The 24,764-nt window shown below is 32.7% G+C and overlaps 2 protein-coding genes across 2 annotated transcripts; both read left to right on the forward strand.

The window, feature by feature from the left end:
- Positions 1 to 9,970: 9,970 nt before the first annotated feature.
- Positions 9,971 to 12,745, forward strand: LOC132641757 (universal stress protein A-like protein). Its single transcript, XM_060358843.1, has 4 exons — positions 9,971 to 10,288; positions 11,225 to 11,316; positions 11,468 to 11,586; positions 12,592 to 12,745. Exons 1-4 carry the CDS (start codon positions 10,084 to 10,086, stop codon positions 12,668 to 12,670), a joined length of 495 nt encoding a protein of 164 aa, XP_060214826.1. The 5' UTR covers positions 9,971 to 10,083; the 3' UTR covers positions 12,671 to 12,745.
- A 3,816-nt stretch (positions 12,746 to 16,561) lies between these two features.
- LOC132641759 (universal stress protein A-like protein) lies at positions 16,562 to 19,472 on the forward strand. Its single transcript, XM_060358845.1, has 4 exons — positions 16,562 to 16,917; positions 17,169 to 17,263; positions 18,777 to 18,895; positions 19,256 to 19,472. Exons 1-4 carry the CDS (start codon positions 16,707 to 16,709, stop codon positions 19,332 to 19,334), a joined length of 504 nt encoding a protein of 167 aa, XP_060214828.1. The 5' UTR covers positions 16,562 to 16,706; the 3' UTR covers positions 19,335 to 19,472.
- The last annotated feature ends 5,292 nt before the right edge of the window (positions 19,473 to 24,764 follow it).

Here is a 24,764-nt window from a genome sequence, read left to right on the forward strand (position 1 = left end):
ACTCTCACAATTTATGTGGCAACTCTCACAATTTTTGTGGAATCTTTCAGCTTCTGTATGTGGCATCTTTTGGCATTTTGAGAGTTAAATTGAGTTTTGATTTGACTCGTAATTTTTTTTAAAAATATTTTGAATTTTTAATACAAATTTTTAAATATACATAATTGTGTAAGATTAACTGATCTAATAATCAATAATATTAGTAACTCGTTATTCTTTAATATAATTTTCTCATATGATATTAACAACCCGTTATGTTGAACATGGGTCGTTTTCGTAAAATTTAAAATTATAAGTTCCTTTTATAAAATATAAATTGTTGAGTGAAGTTTAAATTTTAAAGATATTGAAGTTACAAACTTGGAATTTGAAATCCTAAATTTAATAGTCTTTGAGATTTGAAATAATAAAATTTTGAAGTTTAAGTTTTGTTTAAATGTCATAAACAAACATTGATTTCAAATTGAAATTTCAAATGTAATATCTATATTACATAGCCAAACACCTACTAAATACCAGTTTCAATAACAAAGTCCAGTTTTATTTTCGTAGGACCAAAGAAGGGAAAGAAGGATTAAAAGGTTTCCAGGAGAACAGGGTTGGGGCTATCAAATCAAATTATAAGTAGATAAATAGATAGATTAAAATTTGGTTAGAGTTAACTAGGTTGGACTATCAAATCAAATTATAAGAAACCAATAAATAGATTAAAATTTGGTTAGAATTAAGAAGGTTGGGCTATCAAATCAAATTATAAGAAAGATAAATAAATAGATCAAACTTTGGTTAGAATTAAGCAGGTTAGACTGGCATTGTTTAGTCTATCTTGACTGTAACTTTTGTAATTATACACACAAGACATTCCAAAGAAGCTGACAGGGGCGACTTAATACTGTTAGGGGCCTAAAACCAAATTTCAATGAGGGGTCTTCACTTTTTTAATCACAAAAACGAGAATAGAAAAAGGAATTCATAATTATTTTTCATATGAAGTCTAGTTTTTGAGGATCTATGTCAGATATCTCACTTACTTCCTCAAGAACTCCTTTTTGAGATTGTACCAAAGATACAATTCTTCCTTTTTGAGTTTTGAACAACCGGATTCATATTTTCTAGTTGACATATTTTATATTTTAACAAATAGTTAAAGAGACAATATATATTATGTAGTAAAATATCAAAAACAAGCAAGTTTTAGATGAAAAAAACAAAAAATTTGAAATAATAGAACCTGATTTAAGAAGTTGATAACTTCATTTGAGAATACTTATTTGGTGCTTCAATATACCTCTTGCAATATTTGGTGTCCAAGAAAAACAAAAATAAAAAATTCATACAATGTAGCCCTTGTCTTTCATAGCAATATAGTCAAAGACTCTGTTGGAGAAACAAAGAAGAATATAAAAGCATAGAAGTATACTAAAATTTAGAGAAAGGTTAAAAGTAGATTGAGCTAAAAGGTTAAAAGTAAATTGAACATTGTAGATAAACCAATCAGGGGCCTTCTTTTTTGTCAATATACTAAATATAAATAAAGTATTTATATACTATACATTAATATTTATATACTATACATTACTTACTGATTTAGGAGCCATATTTTCTGTAAATTAATTAACTATTTTTTTTTAATGACAAAAAATACTTAAAATACTTTATAATTTTTCAAAAATAATCTATATTGATGAAAAATGGGGCCCAAAAAATGAGGGCCTAAAGCCTGGCCGAAGCTGAGGATAAGCATCAACGTGTCAGCAACAATCTTCTGTAGCAAACGAAATTATTCAGAAAATCATAAAATCTTATAGCCGGCTAAGATGTGAGAGGTTAAAAGTTTTTTTTTTTAAAAAAAGAATATTTATTTTAAAAGGTTAAGATGTTTGTTTAAAGATTTTAGAAAAAAATAAGTAGGTGTTCTTGAGTAGTACCGAAATATTTTTCAGGGCCCGGAGAAATTACTTGATTGTGTATTGAGTATAGGTCCATGTGTTTCTTGTTTCACTAGCTAAGATCAAATTCTTACATGTCTGAATTTATTCCCTTAATTAATTCTGAAATCCCCCCATACAAAGTAAAATGAGAGCTTCCACGCAAAAATGCTAATTATTGTACGAATGATTTTATTCTTCAAAAGCTAAACTAAAAGAGTAATTTTTTGTCCAAACACTTTTATAACTCGACATTATATTATAGCGTACGATGATATGTGACATGCCGTATTCGTCACAGGATTTACTTCACATGCTATTATAGCGTGCGATGATACGATACAAGTCGTACTCGGCACAGGCCATGACATATTATGTTATAGCATACGATGTTACACACAGGCCATACTTGGCACATGCCGTACTCGGCAAACTTGTAGATTGTAGTTTCACATGTTATAAACCCTATGTGGTTCATTTGCTCATTTGTTAGATGTCTCATATGCTCACTTGTTATAAAAGAAATGAAGAAGGAACCTAATGTACGATAATTCAAGTGTAACAAGATATGTGATCCCAAGGGTTATAGTGAACGGCCTAATAAGAATCATATGTAATATTTCCATAAGCCAAGAAAGAGATACTCCAAAGTATTAATCTTATGTGTATGAGTAATTTAATACACCTAATAGCCTTTGTGGCATCAGTCTAGTAGTTATAAGTATTATATACAGCTGATAGCCCAGATAGCATCTGTCTGGCAATTATAAGTATTATTTACAGCTGATAGCTCATGTAGCGTCAGTCTAGCATACACTATATGTACACGAGATCCTGTGGCTAAGCAAATTATTTACTACGTGTCCTATGTGGCTTATTTATTACAGAAGAAGTAAAGACTGATCTAATGTACAGTGCTCCGAGTATAGTATACGATCCCAAATGATACCGCAAACGATCCCAGAACATCGCTATATATAGCGACCCCAAATATTACCAGAAAGACTCAAAAGAATGTTCAGAATAACTTAAGTACAACAAGAGTTGGCATGTGATTCTATAGGTTGTAGCTTTCTCATGTTCTCACTTAATTATGTTTCATTTGCTTTTTATATGAGTTTCGGTATTTGCCTATACTATCCTGTCTGCCTTACATACAAGTACAACTCTTTTTGTACTTACGTTGCATTTGCTGGGGTGCTGTATTCACATTGCAGATTCAGATGTACAGGTTGGTAGACTTCTTCGCTAAGCCCTTGCCTGTATTAAGTTGTTGAGTGGTGAGCTCCATTTCTATCTGGAGCCGAGTCGAGTCTAGTACTTCATGTATAGAGACTATGAGTAGGTTGGGGCCCTATCCCGATAGTATGACAATTGTACAATTCTAGTCATCGTAGAGGCTTCATAGACATGCATTAATTGTCATTAGGGTAAATTTGTATAGCAGTCATATGTTGAGGGCCCACTTATATGTATACATTTGTCAGTGGCATTTGGTCAAGTGTTTATAAGAGTTTGTTGTATCATTAGATCTAGATTCATCAGCACTTCCAAAGCTCGTTCAAAACCGACTCGACTTAGAAAATATTTCACATCGTCAGGGAGAGCTCGCCGACCGCGCTCCAAAGCAAGCTCAGAGTTTGCTGTGGGCTTCCCCGGGCGAGGTCATGTAGAATTTCAGACTTAGCAAAGATTTCACACTTTTCTTCCTTGCTCGCCGAGCGAGCTTGGAGGCATGCAACTTGCTTGCTTTGGACCTTACTCGGCGAGGTTTTTGTGTTCTTCCACCGTTGGTCAATTTTAATCTTTTCTTCTCCAAAACGGTACATTTTCAACGTAAATACCTCACCTATCTGGTCAGGGCCCAATAAACATTCAACCATAACGCACATATTAGTTTTATATCGAATAGGGAATAGATGTTAGATGTATTTAATGCATCTAGCTCTAAAATAAGGTATAAATATAAATAAAACATGGCGGAAAAGCTTATAAATACAGCTAACTTCAATACGAACAACCTCTTCATGTTGAATATGGATTCTTTTCTATAAAATTCAAAATTATAAGTTCTTTTTATAAAATAAAAAACTATTTTTAAAAAATTGAAATTACAAACTTGGAACTGAAATTCTATATTTAGGTAGGATTTGAAATTTAAAATTAAAAATTACAAACTGAAATTGTAGTCTTGTTTTAACGTTATAAACATTGATTTTAAATTAAAATTTCAAATTTAAGCTCTAAATTACATAGCCAAACCCCTACTAAATAATACCGGTTTCAATAACAAAGTTCTGTTTTATTTTCGTAGGACCAAAGAAGGGAAGGAAGGATTAAAAGGTCTCCAGGAGAACAGGATTGGGGCTAATAAATTAAATTATAAGAAGACAAATAAATAGTTTAAAATTTAGTTAGAGTTAAGTAGGTTGAACTACCATTATTTAGTGTATCTTGACTGTAGCTTTTGTATGTATTCATTATACACACAAGACATATACCAAGAACCCGAGGATAGGCATCAACGTGTCAGAAACAATCTTCTGTAGCACACGAAATAACGATAGAAAATCATAGAATCTTATAGCCGGCTAAGATTTGAGAGGTTAAAAATGTTTTTTTTTTAAGTAATAGCGATTTTTCTTTTCTCGGATAAATTATTTGATTGCGTATTGAATATAGGTCCATGTATTTCTTGTTTCACTAGATAAAATTCAAATTGTCACATGTCTAAATTTATTCCCTTAACTGATTCTAAAATCCCTGCATACAAAGTCGAATAAGAGCTTCCACACAAAAAATGCTAATATTGTAGAATAGTTATATTTTCAAAAGCTAAAAATGTAATTTTTCCTTGAAACACTTTTAAAATATGGCATATTATATTATAGCGTACGATTATATGAAGCATGTCCTACTCGGCACAGACCATGCCTGACATACTATATTATAGCATACAATGATACGTCACGGGCTGTAGGCACAGGCCATACTTGACATAGTATGTTATAGCATACGATGTTACGCACATGCCATACTTGACAAACTTGTAGATTGTAATTTCACATGTTAAATGCCTTATGTGGTCCATTTGCTCATTTTTTGCACGAGTCATGTTTCACTTGTTATAAAAGAAATGAAGAAGGAATCTAATGTACAGTGATTCAAGTGTAACAAGTATGTGATTCTGAGTGTTACAGTGAACGATCTTATAATCATGTGTAATATTACCTATAAGCTAATGAAAAAATATTACAAAGTGTTAATCATATGTGTATGAGTAATTTAATACAATTGATAGAATTTAATACAATTGATAGCCTTCGTGGCATCAATCTGGCAGTTATGAGTATTATATACAGCTGATAGCCTAGATATCATCAGTCTGGCAGTTATAAGTATTATTTACAGCTATAGCCCATGTAGAATCAGTCTAAAAGACGCTATATGTGCACGTGATTCTTGTGGCTCCACAAATTATTTGCTATGTGTCCTATGTGGTCAGGGGCGGAGCCAGCCTTCGAGTGGTGGGTTCGGCCGAACCCAGTAGCTTTTGTCCGAATCATATATTTGTATTAAATTTTTTGTCAAATATGTATAAGAACCCAGTAACTTTAAAGAATTAAGACCCCGAACCCACAAGCTTCGAATCCTGGCTCCGCCTCTGTATGTGGTTGATTTGTTCCAGAAAGAAGTAAAGATCGATCTATGTACATTGCTCTGAGTAGAATAACGTATATGATCTCAAATGCTACCGCAAATGATCCCAGAACATTGCCACATATAGCTACCCAAAGATATCACTAGAAAGACTTAAAGGAATGTTTAGAATAACTTAAGTACAATAAGACGTGACGTGTAATTCTATAGGTTGTTTCATACCTTTCTGATTCTCATTTGATTATGTCTCATTTGCTTCTTATATGAGTTTCAGTAATTGCATATATTAATCTATATGTCTTTCATACGAGTACAATTCTTTTTGTACTCACATTCCTTTTGCTTTGGGACACTGTATTCACATTGCAAATTCAGATGAGCAGGTTTGAAGACTTTCTCGATAGGTACATGCGGGTATTCAACTGTTGAGTGGTGAGATCCATTTTTATCTGGAAGAAGTGTTGGATATGAGGGGTAGAACAAGAAGAAGAAAGTTATTTTAATATATGTTTAGACTCTTTAGGCCTATTTCTGACAGTATCTATTTTTTTTTTCCTGCAAATAGTTGGACTAGGAAGCACGAGTCGTGTTAAAAAATTTACAACGAATAATGTTCTTAAGGCTCATCTGAGGTACCTGACTTGTTCTTTATATACTTACAACATTTCTTCATCTAAAGAATTGGCCTTTAACTTATAATCATGTGGTTCCTACTGCCCGCAGATCAAATATAGCATGTCAGACTCATGTGCACATTTCACCTCCGAATAAAATTTGTAAATGATTGCAATAAGAAGGTGATTAACAAATTTCATTGGTGACAGGCAGGCATCACAGAGGTATGAATAAGAGCCAGTTTGGATGGGATTAAAGAAAGCAGCCCAACTTATTTTTTTTCGGCCTATCAGTTGTTTTCAGCTTATAAGCTACTTTAGATAAGCTAAGCCAAACGAGCCCAATTATTTTTTTGAGCTTATTTTAAGCACAAAGTGGCTTTAAGCTGGCTAGCCAAATACTCAAAAAAACTAAAAACAACTTATAAGTTGTTTCAGCAACTCATAAGCCAATCCAAACGGGCTCTAAATCACCTGCTATGCTAAGATTTGGCAATGAAAAGAAATGAAGCACCTGAAATTTCACTACTTGCTAAAATAAGAGCAAAAGTTCTTGACATCTCAACAGGAGATGCTAGATATTCAAAGTGTCAACAACAAATATCAGCACATTTACAAATGTTAATTAAGATTAACGAAGAGACTGGATATGCAATCACATGTAACTCAATATGCATGGAATGTATGTGCAATCACATGTAACTTATATGGAATGTATGTATAGTATCCTCTTATTATTACTGATCACTATTTCCACTATTTCACAAGCTTCGACGTGACGGTCCACGGATAGTAAGATGGAAATGTAGAACTTTCCATCAACTAAAGCTTGTCACAAGGTGCACTTGCACACATTTGAACATATAGTGCTGTGGGGAAAAAAAAGAAGCAAGAATCAGTTAGGTGTTTTGAGTGATATCATACATTTATTGTATGGTAGTTTACAGAAAAAATGTAGATGAGTTAAAACTGAAAAATAAGAGTTATAAGAATTGAGTGCAAAAATAATATAAACTTGCCTTATTATTCCATATAAAACTGATGAACTTGCAATTGGATTTGAAGATGGTCACAATATGACCTTCTTTAATCTATTAAAAGACAACGTTATGATGTGAGCAGGACTGAACAAAGTAGATGTGAAGAGATAATAGAACTAGCATTAAGTGTAGGGACTTAACAAAGTAGATGTGAAGAGACAATAAATATATAGTATTTGTAGATAAAGAGTAAAAAATAGAATAAGCATCCCGACATAAAATCAGTTAATTAAGCGGGAAAGTTTAGTTGAGGCCAAAAACTGCATAAACACTGTCTTAGAAATTATGGTTAGTATTCTGTATTTCTACTTCTAATGCAACCTTCCCCTTAGAAACTATAGGACAAACTCTATATTTAATATCTGCTTTTCTTTTTAATAAGAGGGTTATCTTCCTTCCCCCTTTTTCCTCACATTTTTTACAGTGTAGTTTCCTTAAACAAAACATAAAGCATTTAACTTCGCATAGTAAATTCAAATAAATAAGATGTTAGCCATGTATCTTCAATGCAACTTGTTGGATGACATTGTATAAAATTTGATTTATTTTATATGAAGATGTGAGTAGTTTAATTCAAAATTCTAAAATAAAGACTAGATAGTTTCTCATTCTTTCTTTTTTTTTAAACTTTTCCTTATACAAATTTTAGTACTGTAAGAAAAAATAATATCATAAAGTTCACTGGTAATTAAAAATAATAGGGAATCAAATTTTTGGAGGCTTAAAGTAAAGGCTTCACTAGCCTATCCATTAAAGCACACCTGATTTTTATTAGTTATTTCAATTTTAGTTATGAATGGTCAATCTCATTTTATCAATCTTCAAAATATGCTTCAACGGAGTTTTGTTCTTCACAGATATTCACAAATATGAACTCCTCTTGACGTGTCGAATCCTTTGAGGCGTCACCCACTCGAAATAGGTCTCTTTTGCAACAACCCTAACTTGAACATTCGTCTTTTTCTATCTTTGACGAGCTGTTGCAAAACGATCCAAAATCACGTCAAACTTCAACCAAATTGTTTCAAATTTCAGCTATGAACTCCCCTCGACGTTTCAGTTCTTTTGAGATATCACCCAAAATAAAATTTACTTGCGGCAAATCGAAATTTTGAACTACAACTTCAAAGCTTTGTTAATGATTGCCAATGGCTTTCAACTTCTTCTTCATGCTTCTTTAGGAACCAAAGCTTACATGTTTTTTCAAGTTTAGCTCCCAACGACGTGGATTAAACACATAGAATCTCAAGAAGAATTTTAAAAGAAGAAGAAGCATCATGGCCGATGAGGTTCTTCTTCCGAAATTGCAAGTTCTTTTTTTAATTTATTTAGTGAGTTTTAAGAGCCCCGGAAGTTTTTATCAAAAATCTCCGAGCAAACTTAAATTGGATTTTAGCATTTTCAATAGACAAAAATTTAAAAGAAGTGCAAAATTGTCCTCTTCCAGTATACCGCAGCGTGTTGAAATTTGGAAGAACGAGTGAAGACAAACGCTCAAGTCTTTCTTTATGAGTTAAGGCAAACCGTGAGTCTGGAACCTAAATGACCCAATAAAAACTCAAATAAACTCAAATATCTCAAGAAAAAAACGTTGTTACCAAACACGCAACAAATTTTTGCTTTAAAGGAGTTATAACGGCACGGCTAACTCTTTTAATGCAACAATTTGTTGCGTTACAGGGGTATAATTTTCAAATAGTTGGCCATATTTTCCAACACTTGACCACATTTTCACTCTATTTTCATATTTGGCCAAAGATTAGTCATGTCTAAAGATTCCGAAACGTCAATATTTTATATAAAAATTGATATTTTTTTGTTTGAACAATAATATAGACTCAATATATCAAGGATACATAATAGTTCGGATCGTCGTTTTAGGGATTGTAAAGTGCCCGAAATAAATTTTGTTTGGAAACTTGTTATCATTAGATTTATCTGTTATACTTTTTAGGGTTTGGATTTTAATGTGTTAACTTTTAGTTGTGCGTAAATTTATTTGAAATATGTCGATTTTTTTTGTTATTATTAATTTGGAAGACTTGAGGGATTGTCTACTTGTCTTGACTCATTCTTCCAAATTGGCACACTATACTGGGGAAGGACAAAGGCTATGTTTTTCGTTATCACTTTTCCCTACGTGGCATATGGCAAGGCAACAAGAATTGCTTTAACCACCACGTGGCAAGACAAAACACTATAATTGTTCAAGGGCAATATTGAAACTACAACTATCTTTTTTTCTTCCTATTTTTCTTTTCTCCATATAGATAAGATTGTATATTCAAGAAGGATACATATAGTAGATTTGATCGAATTATCAAAAGAATAGAAACATAAAACAAAATGGAAGAAGGCGGAAGAAGTGTTGGATATGGAAGAAATTTTAATTTGGTATTTCTTCCGCTGTTACCTCATCATACAATTTAATCGTCGTTTGTTTCTTCACATTACAAATACCTTGTTAAAATTTTAACTTGAATATTTCTTCCGCTGTTACCCCGTCATACAATTTGATCTAGCAAAGAAAGAAAAAGACTCCAGGGGTCGTCTCATCAACTATCCAATTTTCAACAAGCTGCGTAATACTGGAAAAAGACAAAGGTTATGTTTTGCATTATCACTCTTCCCTACGTGTCATGTCGCAAGGCAACAAAGACTACTTTAACTACCACTTGGAAGGAGAAGGACAAGACACTTCAATAGTTCAAGTTCAATGAACTAGTATACTTTTTTTTCATCTTTTTTTTTTTTAATCTATTTATAGAGAAGTATTGTATATTCAAGAAGAGAAAATATAGTAGATTTGAGCAATCAGAAGAATAGAAACATAAAAACAAAATGGAAGAAGCTGGAAGAAGTGTTGGAGAAGAGAAGAAGAAGAAAGTGATGGTGGCTATTGATGAAAGTGAATGCAGTTTCTATGCATTAGAATGGGCCCTCGAAAATCTTTACCAATCTTTGTTGAACGCTGAAGTTGTGTTATTCACAGCCCAGCCCATTGCTGATTATGGATATATTTATGCAGAATCTTTTGGTGTTACCTGTAAGTTTAGGTGCCATTTGACCATAAAAATTATTCTTTTTTTTTCGATTTTTTTTTTTTCATTATTTATACTTTTGACCGTTTGGTCATAAATATTTCGGATACAATTTGAAGTTATATTTTAGAATATCAAAAATTTAAAAAGTTTGTTTTTAAAAAAAAATCACTTTTTTTCACTTTTTTACTATTACATTTCACGAAAATTATAATTTCAAAAATTATGGCCAATTCCAACTCCAACTTCAAAAATTCAAAAAAAAGTGAATTTATTTTTTATATCTATGTTCAAACGGCTACTTATTTAATTTTTATTTAATTTCTTCTTTGCTTATATATATATATGATTATATTTTTATTTGGTATGACAAAAGTTATTTTTTGTTATCGATTGTGGGGAACTTGTTGAAATAGGAAAAGTAAGGTAGACCATTTTCAAGTTTAAATTTGTTCTTAGTATTCTTGATTCTTTTTTTAATGTTTGAATCGATATTATAACATTTTCGAATTTGAATTTCAATTTAAGGGTTATGGGTTTTTAATTTATGGGGTAGTATGGGATCTGTAGTCAGAAAGAAAATCACCCGTATGAACACGCTTCCAATCAAATTTTACTAAAATGATTTCCCTCACTTATAACTGGAGTCATATTCCATAAAATTATTTTCACTCTCAACTTTTATGTTACTTCTTCCAACTTCAAAAATTGCACTAAAGCACTCTCTAATAATTCGTTATCTTTGTAATTTGTCGCTCACCATCCAAATATGGACAACATTGTTTTAGGAAAAATCACTTCAATCATACCAAACACTCTTAATTTAATGTTCTTTCTTCTCTTCCTCGTTTGATTTTGATTCTTTTTAAAGAATATTTTTTGCCATCTTTTTAACAAAAAATGTTTTACTTTATGGGTGTGACATATGTGGTATGTTGCAGCTCCAGAACTAATGGCAAGTGTACAAGAAAATCAAAGGAAAGTAGCTAATGCTATCCTCAAGAAAGCTAAGGATCTCTGTACTCAACATGCGGTATATATTCCCAATCAAGTCTTGTAATTTTCACTTGAAATATTTTTCATAGTGCTTTTAAAGTAAAGGATTAATTAACATATGTACATTAACGGCATAAATAGATCATATAAACAGAAACTTTTTAAGTATGGAAAATTGAATTGTGCAGATAGTTGCAGAGACAGCTACACAAGTAGGAGATCCCAAACAAACAATATGTGAAGCAGCTGAGAAGCTTCATCTAAATTTGCTTGTGTTAGGTAGCCATAACAAGGGTGCTCTACAAAGGTTAGTCTTGGTTAATTATTAATTGTAGCATCAGTTTGTTGAGAAATATTATTCCTCCGTCTCCGTCCCAATTTGTTTCACATTTTTTATTTTTCGAGACTAAAATGAATTTGTTCCGATGGCTTTTAAATATTTTTACATTATTAATAATAGTGATTTATATTACTCTTTTTGTAATTTTTAAATATGTAAATTTTATTAATTTTTAAAATAAATTTAACATTCGAAAAGCGAAAAGTCTCATAAATGTTTTAATTTAAATTATTAATAATGATGACTTATATTACTATTTTTGTAATTTGTAAATATATAAATTTTATTTTGAAAATTCTAAAGATATTATGTTCAAACATACCATCAAAATAAGTTTGACTCTCGAAGAGCGAAGAGTGTCAGACAAATTGAGACGAGGGAGTAATAGCCTGTTTGACCAAGCTTCTAAAAACAATTTATTTTAAAAAATATTTTTTTCAAAAGTACTTTTTAAAAAAAGTAGTTTTGGCTAAAAGCAATTTATGTTTGGTCAATTAATTTAAAAAGTATTTTGAACAACAATTAGTATTTGATCAAGCTTTTAAAAAGTACTTCTATGTGTATTTTTCTCAAAAGTATTTTTCAAAAAAATATTTTTAGGCAAAAGCTATTTTTTTTAGTTTCTGAAAAATTATTTCTGCTACTTTCTAAAAGCACTTATTTTTTTTAAAAAATTTGATCAAACACTTCATTTTTTTTTAAATAAGCATTTATTGAAATAAGTACTTTTGGGAAAAAATAAGCTTGGCCAAACAGGCTATAAGTAATTTTAGAATTTGGTTTTTTTTTTTTGTTGTACCCCTCTCCAGGAGCTCCCTCCTTGCTCTCTTCGGATTAAAAGTGGAGGGCGCTTACCATCTGAGCAACCCTCTCTTGTCTTAGAATTTGGTTCTAATGAGCTTTGATGGATTATTTCATTTTTTTTTTTTTTTAAGATGATAATGTCAGTGTTTCTTTTGGATATGGAAACAGGACATTTCTGGGAAGTGTTAGCAACTATTGTGTCCACAATGCCAAGTGTCCGGTTCTTGTCGTGAGGAAAATCCCATGAAGAAAGAGAAGGCGGTTGTACATTTGTTTTCATGTTTATCCTCTTATATAAATAAATAAATAAATATTTATCTTTTGTGGTTTCTATTCTATAATTTGTATTAAATAGCGTGTTTCTGTTATATGCATACTGAACTATTTACGATATTTTTTTTAAAAATGTGAGATTTGAAATTTGAAAATTTCGAAAATATGACCTGTAAAAATGACGTGATACTATAATTTTTTCTCGACGGTGTGCACGTTTAAATTTTTCATAGGAGGCACATGTTTAATTTTAAAATATAGGGTATCTATTCGTAATCGAGTCATAATATAATACAAGGTTGTTTAGTGTAGTTAGATCTTAAATTAAATTTTTTGGTTTGTGTATGTGAATTTTCTTCTCATTTCTTGGATTGTAACCTGTTTTTCTGAAGAACGTTCTGTCTGTAACATATATTTACGTACACAAAATCAAATGTTTCTTATTACACTAAGTCACCGGACTTATCCGGAAATATCGTGCCGCCACAAAGCCATAGCAAGTACAACCTAACCCGCTGTTGCACATCAATTTCTGGGGTCTGATCTGTAATATCATCTAAGCCTCTAATATATTCAATTAATTTATGTACTTCTAACCTACTAACACCATTAAAACAATCCAGACCGGGTGCCCAACCAGTAAGCTCATGGATCAATTGTTGCCACCCACCAATATCGATATATCTAGCATTAAGATTATTCAAGGGATAACCATCAACAACCAAGCCAAACATGACCTCGATATCTTGTAATGTGATGGTCGCCTCACCTGTACGCAGATGAAAGGTGTGCGTCTCAGGACGCCATCTCTCTATAAGTGCAGTGATGACTGTCCAATCATATGATACACATCCTACCTCTATTACTCCCCTAAATCCACACAGGCCAAAGTAGTCAAGGATGCGAGGATGAAAAGGATGACGCCTCACATGCTTCCAAAATTCAGTATCCGCGCGGCGAGGAAACAGGCATCCGGTCGGTCCTCTCAAGGAACCATCCCACACAGCCTCTGATCGATGCTTCTCCTGGAGTGTTAACACATCGTACACTTCTGGCCCCGGATGTACGCATACCCGTGGAAACTCCATACCTTATACAAAAAAAAAAAAATGAAATCCAGATCAAGTTATTTGGAGTAACTCACTATTAAAAAAATATATTGTATAACAATCCATAACAAAATATATTGAAGAAATTACAGGTTCTGCAGTCATAAGTTACTATGGTAATGCATAAATACATCAAACAAAGCAACATTCACAAAAAGAGAGGAAAAAATTCGATTCTTTGACACATTTCACAATTCTTTTTTTCTGTACCGAAAATGTCATCATCGGTCTATTATTGGCAATATCCAGTTCCACAATGTTTCAACTTGTAAAATGTGGATTGATCCACGTTATACACTATATTTTGTATAACGTGGATCAGTCCACGTTTTACAAACATCCACAACACTAACAAAAATAACAGCAACATAACAATTCCTAACAAAATATATTATTTAGTTATTCAGATCTTTTATATATAAGAATCCACAAAAATAACAGTAACATAACAACAAATTTCTTCAAAAGTGCTACTAAACAAATAGGACCTTTTATATAATAATGCTTCCAACAATCATATTTTAAGTTCAAATTAAAATAACACAAAATAACAGAAACGTATTAAATAACACAAATAAAAAATAACAATTAAGATATATAAGACAAACACATCTATATCTATTATAAATATACAATATTATATGAGTTAGAAAAAATACCTCAATTTAAATAGCAATAATAGATAAAGCTGAAGAAGCTACTTCAAAAATTAGATTGTTTTGCAGGGTTTAAAAAAAATAAAGGAGAAGGAAAAGTAGAAGAAGATAGAGCTTCTGTAATTAATGGAGGAGAATGGAAGATTTTAGCAAGACAACGAAGGGAATGAAGAAGACAACGAAGGGAATGAAGAAGCGGCGGAAGATTTTAGGGGGAAGGGAACGAAGGTAAATATTTTAGGGCAAAAGGATCAGTCCAAATATACAATATAACTTGTATAACGTGGACTGATCCACGTTATACAATATAAATTGTATAACGTGGATCAGTCCACGTTATACAAGTTTTAATTGTATAACGTGGACTGATCCACGTTATACAATTTATATTGTATAACGTGGATCAGTCCACATTATACTTGTAATTTTTTTTTTTTCGTTTTCGTTTTCTGATAATTTAAAAAAAAAAAAATTGGGGTATATCGTGGATCAGCCCACGATATACCCGTTTTGGTATAATAAATTTTTAACGTTCCCTTTTGGTAAAAATCGTGTATTTTTATACCTTTTAGGCTCCGGATCCCAATATAATAGGTCATATTTGTAATTCAGCGACATTATAACGGGTTGTAGTTCAACTTATTCAATTTTCTTAAACCATTTCTCGTCACAAGTGTTTGTTTTTATCTTTAAGTGTTGAGCGTTGACAGGTCATTTTGGATCATTTTTGCCATAGAACATTCGAAAACTAAGGCTACAAAGACACTTAAGAAGAAAAAGAATATGATGACGTTAGGGAGGAAATGTATGAAATAGGAGTAGCCTTTTTTCTCTTTCAGTAGTAGAAAATGATATTACAAAAATTTGGTGCTCTCTATGTCTCCGTTTCTTTTTAATTTTTCATCACGTAAAACTAAAGATATTCAATTGAAAAATGCATAAAATTCAAGCATGGATCTTTTTTATATTTTTTAGTTTAATCTTCCGACAATAAGGGAAATTATTAATTAATAAACGTAGTAAAGTTTGCTCCCTAATCAATGATAAGAAAGATATGGCATGACTTGGCTAAAGCAACAATTAACCATAATTTCCATTCAATTATGATATCTTGCCTTGATTGTCATGATATTATTTTTAAAACAATAATCCAAAACCAAATAAAGTATAGAATAGTTTCCTATACTAGTTAAACAATTGCCTTTTCTAGAAACTGTTAGTACTTCTGTTACTAAAATGATTATCATAATTCTATTTCGGAAAGTAACAATAACATTATATTTAGCTGTATTTCAGTTTATCCAGTATCTATTAAAGGTAAAAGAGAATCATCAACCTGTATATCAGAAGCAATGCATACTCTCACACATGTCGTAAAAGGAAGCTGTGATTAAGGAATAAGGAGTTGGACTTGGTCACGTTAAATCCAAATGTCTGAGCAAATCCATACTCACCCACAAGCTTGACATGGGATACCTCAGATATAATAAAAAAAGAATCTATTTAGGGTGCTAGTTTAAAAAGTATCCTTGAGCTAAAAGCATAGCTTCAGTGTACTTTTAGATCAAGAGAACGGAGAGTATGTATAAGTCAATTTTCATACGGTATAGGTATTTCTCATCCTATTCAATTTATTTTTTGGGTTTTAAGTGAGCCTCAAAAGTTTTTAAAAATACCAAGAAGTGTCCAAAGAAAACTTAAACTTGGTTTTAGCATTTCATCAGCCAAAAATTAATAAAGAAGAAAAAGTGTGATCTAGCAAATAAAAGAAAGGAAATTTTAGAGCAACAGTAAAATTGCATTATGTTAGAATGGACGGCTTATATCACACTCCTTGAATTAAATCTTTCCTTGAAATTAAATCCTTCCTCAAATACCCTGTTAACACGACATACTTTAACACCGAACTAGCTATTTTGATCTAGCAAAGAAACAAAAAGACTCGAGGGGTCGTCTCATCAACTATCCAATTTTCAACAAGCTGCGTAATACTGGAAAAAGACAAAGGCTATGTTTTGCACTATCACTTCCCTACGTGGCATGTAGCAAGGCAACAAAGACTACTTTAACTACCACTTGGAAGGACAAGACACTTCAATAGTTCAAGTTCAATGAACTAGTATACTTCTTTTTTCTTCTTCTTTTTTTTTTTTTTTAAATCTATATTATAGAGAAGTATTGTATATTCAAGAAGAGAAAATATTGTAGATTTGAGCAATCAGAAGAATAGAAACATAAAAACAAAATGGAAGAGGGTGGAAGAAGTGTTGGAGAAGAGAAGAAGAAAAAAGTGATGGTGGCTATTGATGAAAGTGAATGCAGTTTCTATGCATTAGAATGGGCCCTCGAAAATCTCTACCAATCTTTGTTGAATGCTAAAGTTGTGTTATTCACGGCCCAGCCCATTGCTGATTATGGCTATATGAATATCTATGCAGAATCTTTTGCTATTGCCTGTAAGTTCATTTTAGTGATGGCTTCTTTGCTTATGATTTATCAACATATCATTATTTTTTGCTCGAACGTGTTTGGTACGATGTAAGCTATTGGTTTTTTTAGTTATGAAGCCATTATATGGTGTATACCAGTGTTTTCAGAGGCGTTTTCCTGGCGAACTAGTGTCTCGGGACGGTTGCCCATGTCTTTTTACTTTTCTTCTCAAAAATGTTTTTTTTTATGTGTGTGGCATATGTGGTTTATTTTGCAGCTCCGCCAGAACTAAGGGCAAGTCTAGAAGAAAATCAAAGGAAAGTAGCCAATGCTCTCCTCCAGAAAGCTAAGGATCTCTGCGCTCAACATACGGTATTTAATCTACCCTTGTAGTCAAAATTAACTTGCATCATTCAGACTTCAGACAAAATAAAGTTTACTTACTCTAACGTTTTTTTAGTCCCACTTGTCGTTCGATATTCGTTTTGGTTCTCGGCAGAACCAAAATTTTCATTAGGAGAAGCAGTAAGTGTTGAGAATTTATACACAGGGTGATTTTTTGATGAAAGGGATTTGAACGAACGCGCCGCTCCGTTTGGTTTTGGTGTCCCAAGCAGGTTAGCTCCTTTTGGGACGAAGCCAGTAAGGGGCAGATGAAAAATTATCCTATCTATACAAAGTTAAATTATCTATTTATGTATGCATATATATATATATATATATATATATATATAGTAGATATTGAATCCTTATTTACTTTTTTTTTTATATACATTTTTGAACCCCTAACCCCCGTTTGGAGGGTGGTTTCCCGCCGTTCATTAATGTATGATTTTCTATGAAACTATGTTTGTTTTCATTATTTTTAAAATTATGTGGTATGATGTTGTAAATTTGTGGTTCATTTCAAGATTATATAATCATGAAAAGTCCCAATTTTTATAACTACGAATTTGATGATTTTTTCGTGATTACGTATTTCATTTTTTCATTATGCCCCACCCTCCAACATTCATCCCACCCCACCCTTGCCCCACCCTCCAACATTCATCCCACCCCACCCTTGCCCCACCCTACCACTCACCCTAACCCCACCCCCGCGCTACCACCCACCTTCACCCCCAACTACCCCACTCCTTTGCCACTCACCCCTACCACCACCACCCACTACCCCTCAATATCGCCCAAACCCCACCCCACAACAACTCACCCCCACCCTCATCCCACAACCACCAACCTCACACCACCCACCCCTCCACCACCCCCACACATTACCCCTCATCACCACCCAACCCCACCCCTACAACCATTTGCCCCCACCCCCATCCCAAAACCACACACCCCTCCACCACTCTCACTCACTATCTACTTATTTTTTAAAGTTTTTATTTTATTCTTTACCTAGGTTTTATTAATATATAAAAATTAATTTCTAATTAAGAGTTAAAAGTTATTTTAGTAAACTTATAAGTTATTATACAATACCATATAATCAAACCAAATAATACAAATGTTATTAAACCACAACAAACCATACAGTCTATCCAAACATTGTGTTCATTAATACAGTACAATACAATACAACATCATACTGTACATTAATAAATTACGGGAAACAACCATCCAAACAGAGGGTAAGTAAAAAGACTAAAAATTCTAGCTCCACTACTATTTCTGCTTCTGCGTTTTGGGGTTCCCGACTAATTCAAATTTACCACCTAAGTTTCAATTATAGGGGAGGAGAAACGCTCCCTATTAAAATTTTGGGACTCGAATCTGAATCCTCCTAGAATCCCTCACATCACAATCTTTGACGGTGCTATGTTTGATTCCGTGAAGTGGTGCATGCTACATAAGCTTAAGATGCAAAGGGTTATTTGTGCAGATAGTTGCTGAAACAGCGACACAAGTAGGAGATCCAAAGGGATCAATTTGTGAAGTAGCTGAGAAGCTCCATATCAATTTGCTTGTGTTAGGTAGCCATAACAAGGGTGCCATACAAAGGTCAGTCTTGGGAATATCACGAATCTCTTTTTAAGAATGTTTAAAATTAGGTTTTACTAAGATTATTATAAATATTATGTAGCTTTTTGAAAAAATATTATTGGTTCCATTCGGATTTTGATAGTCCAACAACTTTTAAATTTGTAGCGTTGGCATAAAAAAATTTCGAAATAAAATTTACATATTTAAAAATAACATTAAAAGTACTATAAGTTACAGTAACTACGGACTCTTGAGCTCAAAAGTGTCAGCAACGGAAATAAGTGACATTAGAATTAGGCTTTACTGAGCTTAGATGAATTGTTTTTATTTTTTATTTTTGGATAAAAATGTTGGTTTTTCTTTTGTATGTGGAAACAGGGCATTTCTTGGAAGTGTTAGCAACTATTGTGTTCACAATGCCAAGTGTCCCGTTCTTGTTGTGAGGAAAATGCCATGAAGAAAGAGAAGTCGGTTGTACATTTGTTTTCATGTTTATCCTCTCTTATGTAAATATAATATTTATCTTTTGCGGTTGTATTGTATGATTTGTATTAAACAACGTGTTTAAGTTATATGCATACTGAGTTATTTATGATACCTTTCTTAAAAATGTGAGATTTGAATTTTGAAATATCACAAGTAAAAACGACATGATATTATAAATGTTTTTTCATGATGTGCACGTTAAAATTTGTCATAGGAGATAAAAAATTGTTTGATGATGTGCACGCTAAAAACTTTTCGTAGGAGATGTAAGTGAAGGACTTTCATAGTACATCGTATAACAATTTGGTTTTAAAATATAGGAGGTTTATTTATAACCGAGTCATAATACAAGGGTGTTTAGTGTAGTTAAATTTTATTTATGATTTGTGTATGCGAATTTTCTTCTCATTTTTAGGATTGCACCCTGTTTTTCAGATGAACATTCTGTTTGGGACATATATACACTTATACACACGTAATCAAATGTGTCTGATTACCCTGAGTGCCTCTTTTCCAAATTTTAACTTGTGTAAACTATATAATATATCATGTATAGTCAAATCTCTCAATAGTGGCAGTGTTTGTCTGAAAATTTTATAACTGCTATAGTTAGGTGTCATTACGTATTTATACTGATATTTAATGTTTGACTCTTTATTTAGTTGTTATAAATAAAAGTACGCATAAATTTATTTTTCTATACTTTTTTTATATATGTTATAACCGAAAACAAAATATTTGTTAATTTTAGACTATCGATTGGTTTTTCTGTTTTAATAATAAAAACTAAAGTGACTAATAAATTCATAACTAGTTATACCGTATTTAAGGAGCATATGTATTTTAAATTAATTAAAAATTTAACGTAAGAATTTTATAATTATAGGTTGTTTCATAAATTTTAATCTCTTAGTAAATGGGAACAGGACATTTCTGGGAAGTGTTAGCAACTATTGTGTTCACAATGTCAAGTGTCCCGTTCTTGTTGTGAGGAAAATGCCATGAAGAAACAGAAGTCGGTTGTACATTTGTTTTCATGTTTATCCTCTTATGTAAATATTTATCTTTTGTGGTTGCATTTTATGATTTTTATTAAAAAAAAGAGTTTATGTTATAGAATGTTAGTGTAAAATCACCTTATTAATATTAGGTTCTGGGTGAAGAAAAAAAAAATTCATGTATCACTAGAAAGAGTTTTTCTTTTTTTTGCCGGAAAGAAATGTGATTATGAAAGAGGATCAAGAGCAACAAAATTAATATAGTGGTTGAGACGTTTGTTGTCCTCCATTTTTTCAGGAAGAAAGAACACAATAATATACTACTGCTAAAATACGGAAGTATCAAAACTTTAGATCAAAATACCATATTTGAAGATATGAATTGCCGACATAATGTTTATACGGCAAACAATAACTTACATACAAAATTTTAGATAAAAATATCATATTTGAAGGTATGAATTGCCTACACAATGTTTAAACAGCAAACAATTAGTTACATGCAGGTAAGTCTTTTCTCTTTTTAAAATGTGAAATTTTAATTTTATTACATGTTTTGTAACACACAAGATTGCACTAATTGCCTCTTTTCCAAATTTAAACTTGAGCATACTATATAATTTATTAAAGAGTGTTGAAAACATCAATGAATACCCCTAAAATATAAAATATTTGCCATCTATGCCCCTTCCCAAGTATTTTCGTTGTTACCCCCACCGGCTGAAAATATTTACCCGATATACCTCTCGGTCAAACCCCTTCCTCCATGATACCATCGCAGTATATTTATATATCATGATGGTATCATGGAGGACTAAAGGAAAGACCGAAACAATCCTCCATGATACCATCTCAATATAGTTATATACCATGATAGTACCATGGTCTTGAAGAGTGCCTCATTGAAGGACTAAAGTCCTTCATGATGCCATCACAGTATATGTATATAAGAAATCATAGAGGTTTTTTTTGGAGAAAAGTGTGTCACTTTTAATAGATAATGAACATGATCATTCCTAATACCGTCTCGATATATTTATATACCATGATGGTATCATGGAGGACTAAGAGAAGGACTAAAGCATCTTTCATGATACTATCTCAGTATATTTATATACCATGATGGTATCATGGAAGACTAAGAGAAGGACTGAAGCATCTTTCATGATATCATCTCAGTATATATGTGTACCATGTCAATATCAAAACTAGGGGGAATCTCGGGTAAATATTTTTAATTTTTTCTGGGCGTACGAAAATAATAGGGATATGTGCGGGTAATTATTGTGATGTGAGGGGGCATGCGTGATTTTTCCCCATTTTTAATTTTAACCATAATTCGCATTTCAATGCAGTTGTGGAGCCACTGTAACTTATGTATTAGGTGTCCAATTGACGGGATGGATCGAATTTTCAAACTTTTCATAGTTTGATTTAACTATACTCGAGGTGAGTCAAATATTGAACTTTTCTGTTAGACCCTGTACTTTTATACATTAAGTATCTTCATGAGTTGGTTGTTATAGATTTGGAGAGCAGAATTATCATCAAGGTTTTAGAAGAATAGACATGTTCATCTTAAGTATATAAGGGTTTAAGTTCATGTTTACTATGTGTTGGGAGAATTAGAGGTTAAACGAATCGACAAGAATGTATTTTGGAAAAGTCGGGTTTTACGATCAGAAATATAGATGTATAAATAATACGGACCGTATATTTGGTTGACCCCCACCATATTTTGATAATGGTGGGGATGAGTCATTTTTGGCTTTTACGGTCCAATTATACGGACCGTATAATTTTTACGGTCTGTAAATTTAAGTCGGTGCCAACTTTCTTTTTTATATATTTCGTACCCCCTCATTTTATCTCAATTTTTTCTTCATTCCCCAGGCCTTTAACACTTCTAGAAACCCTCTCCAGCATATGTGATCAACCCCCAAGTGAATTTAAGGAATTAAACTGAGAATCAAGTGTCAAAGGTTTCGAAGGTGTTGTTAAAACTTGTTTCTCCTCCTTATAGTAGCTTTGGAGGATACTTCAAGGTGAAATAATATTGGAGTTGTTGTGTTCTTGAGTCCTTGAGACAAGAATTCATCTTATTTCCATGTGTTATGAGTTTATGTGATGGTTATACTAGGTTTGGAAGGGAAGAAGTTGGAGGGAAGGTTCAAATATGAACTTGAGTTTATTTTGAGTTGTAATCTATTTTGAGCCATGATTGTTAATGTATTTTTGAGCTAAAATCTTGTTGTATGGATAGTAGTTGATGTTGAGATTGTGTTGGGTTGTTATACTTGGTGTATTTGGAAGAAGGAGGTGTATATGTGTCGTATGCGAAACCTATATCGGATTGTTTTATTGTACATCTCTAAATGTTGATGATATGAGTTTAAAGAGGATCATATGAGGTTTTTGCGTTGATTGTTGGCTATCGGATGTGTTGTGATGATTAAGAAATAGGAGAAACGTTGTCCGTTTCATTTTAGAATCGATTATCATTTGATATACGTGATATACTACCATTTAAGCTTGTGAATGCCTTCCTTTGTTATAGGACTAGAGTACTAGTTCGATAGATTCATTGTGGGATTGTGTTGACGACTTTAGGTATGTTAAGGCTAACTTTACTTCTTTTGGCATGATCCATATGAACGTAACGTTACTCCATAATTATTCTATTCTAAGCAACTAGGGACGTTCTATGTTGATTCATGTCCTAGTAATGTTGTTCTTAGCGAGATCCTCTCCAGATTTAGTGTGCTTCATAGAGTCACTGGTTGATGAAAATGCTATCTCATAACGAGGTTCGGAGGTCTAACGACCTCACGTCACTCCGACAGATTCAGGATGTACTGTTATCATATTAGTATACACGTATATAACGCCTGTGGGGTCATAGTATGTATGTGTGTGTGTGTGTGTACACACGCACACACACATACATATTATGACCCCACAGGCGTTATATACGCGTATACTTATATTATATCTATATGGGTTATGGGGAAAGTTACGGTGTTATATATGCACTACCACCTAATTAGCTAATCATATGATGATAATTATGCCCACATAGGCCTATATGATAAGATGGGATGTCAACAGAGGCTTGACAGGCGTTATATAATATATGTATATATGTATATACATATATGCACATATACATACATACATATATATATATATACGTAACCTTCCCCATCTTACATATATGTATACAGTACTTCTGCATGTCATATATGTATACAATACTTCTGCATGTCATTGTCCCTCAGAGGCAGTTCAAATATACAGGTTGCACTCCTTTTATCCTATGCACTTTTATGTCTCCTTTATGCTACTTTCATGCCTTACATAGTTAGTACTTTGTCCATACTGACGCCCCTTTCGCCTGGGGACGCTGTGTTTCATACCCGCAAGTTTAAGTAGACAGGGTGACGATCTGCCTTCGTATATTGACGTTCAGCTGATAGTGGAGCACTCCACTTGTTCGGAGTTGTTGTCGTCTCTTGGTACATATATTTTTGTTGTACACATGGGTGTGGGGGACACTACCCCGACCTTATTATGTCATGTGCTCTAGTAGAGGCTTGTAGACAGTTGTGGAATAGTTAGACGTTGTATGGCCCCCTTGGCCTATTTTGTTGTATAGTTGTCTACGATGGCCTTGTCGGCTCGTACAATTTTGTCCAACATGGTTATATACATATGTTCTTTCGGGCTCGTCCCCTTTTCAGTATAGATCTCTTATGATCTAGCAGGTTGTCACCTGATGACCCACGCGGTCCACCCTTGCGTACGATTACGATAAGAAAGCATGTTTAGCGGTGCTCGGCATGTAGGGTCCGGGTGCCCGTCATGGCCCTCCAGTTTGGATCGTGACATTTTCATAGTGAGATTTGACTAAAATATTATCATAAAGCACAATATAACGGTTCATAACTTAATTTGTTTAATTTTACTAAACTATTTCTAGTTTTATCTTTCAGTCGTAGCATAAAGTTATTCAATTTATGCGATACTTTTCGCTCTGAGATTCAAACAACACGAAGTATGACAACATTTTAATATGTATTTTTTCACTAAACTTTGTATGAGAAAAGTTGGAACTTATAATATTTTTCATGTAGTTTTCAAATATATAAATTTTAATCTTAAATTATTGAGTTAATCTAATTCAATTTAGCTTCAAAAGCTAATCAAATCAACTCTCGGAAAGCAAAAAATCTCGCATGAGGTGGGAGGGAGTACTTGGTAACTGGTCTAGTACATGACATGTCACCGTGGGTCATCTTTTGGCTTAGAACGCAAGGATATTTTTTTTTAAAATATGTTCGATTTTAGGGGTTCTTTTGTCTTCGTTTTCTTCTCAAACAAAAGACTAAAGATGTCCAGTAAGC

Source organism: Lycium barbarum, chromosome 5, assembly GCF_019175385.1.
Source record: "Lycium barbarum isolate Lr01 chromosome 5, ASM1917538v2, whole genome shotgun sequence".
NCBI classification, from domain to species: Eukaryota; Viridiplantae; Streptophyta; class Magnoliopsida; order Solanales; family Solanaceae; genus Lycium; species Lycium barbarum.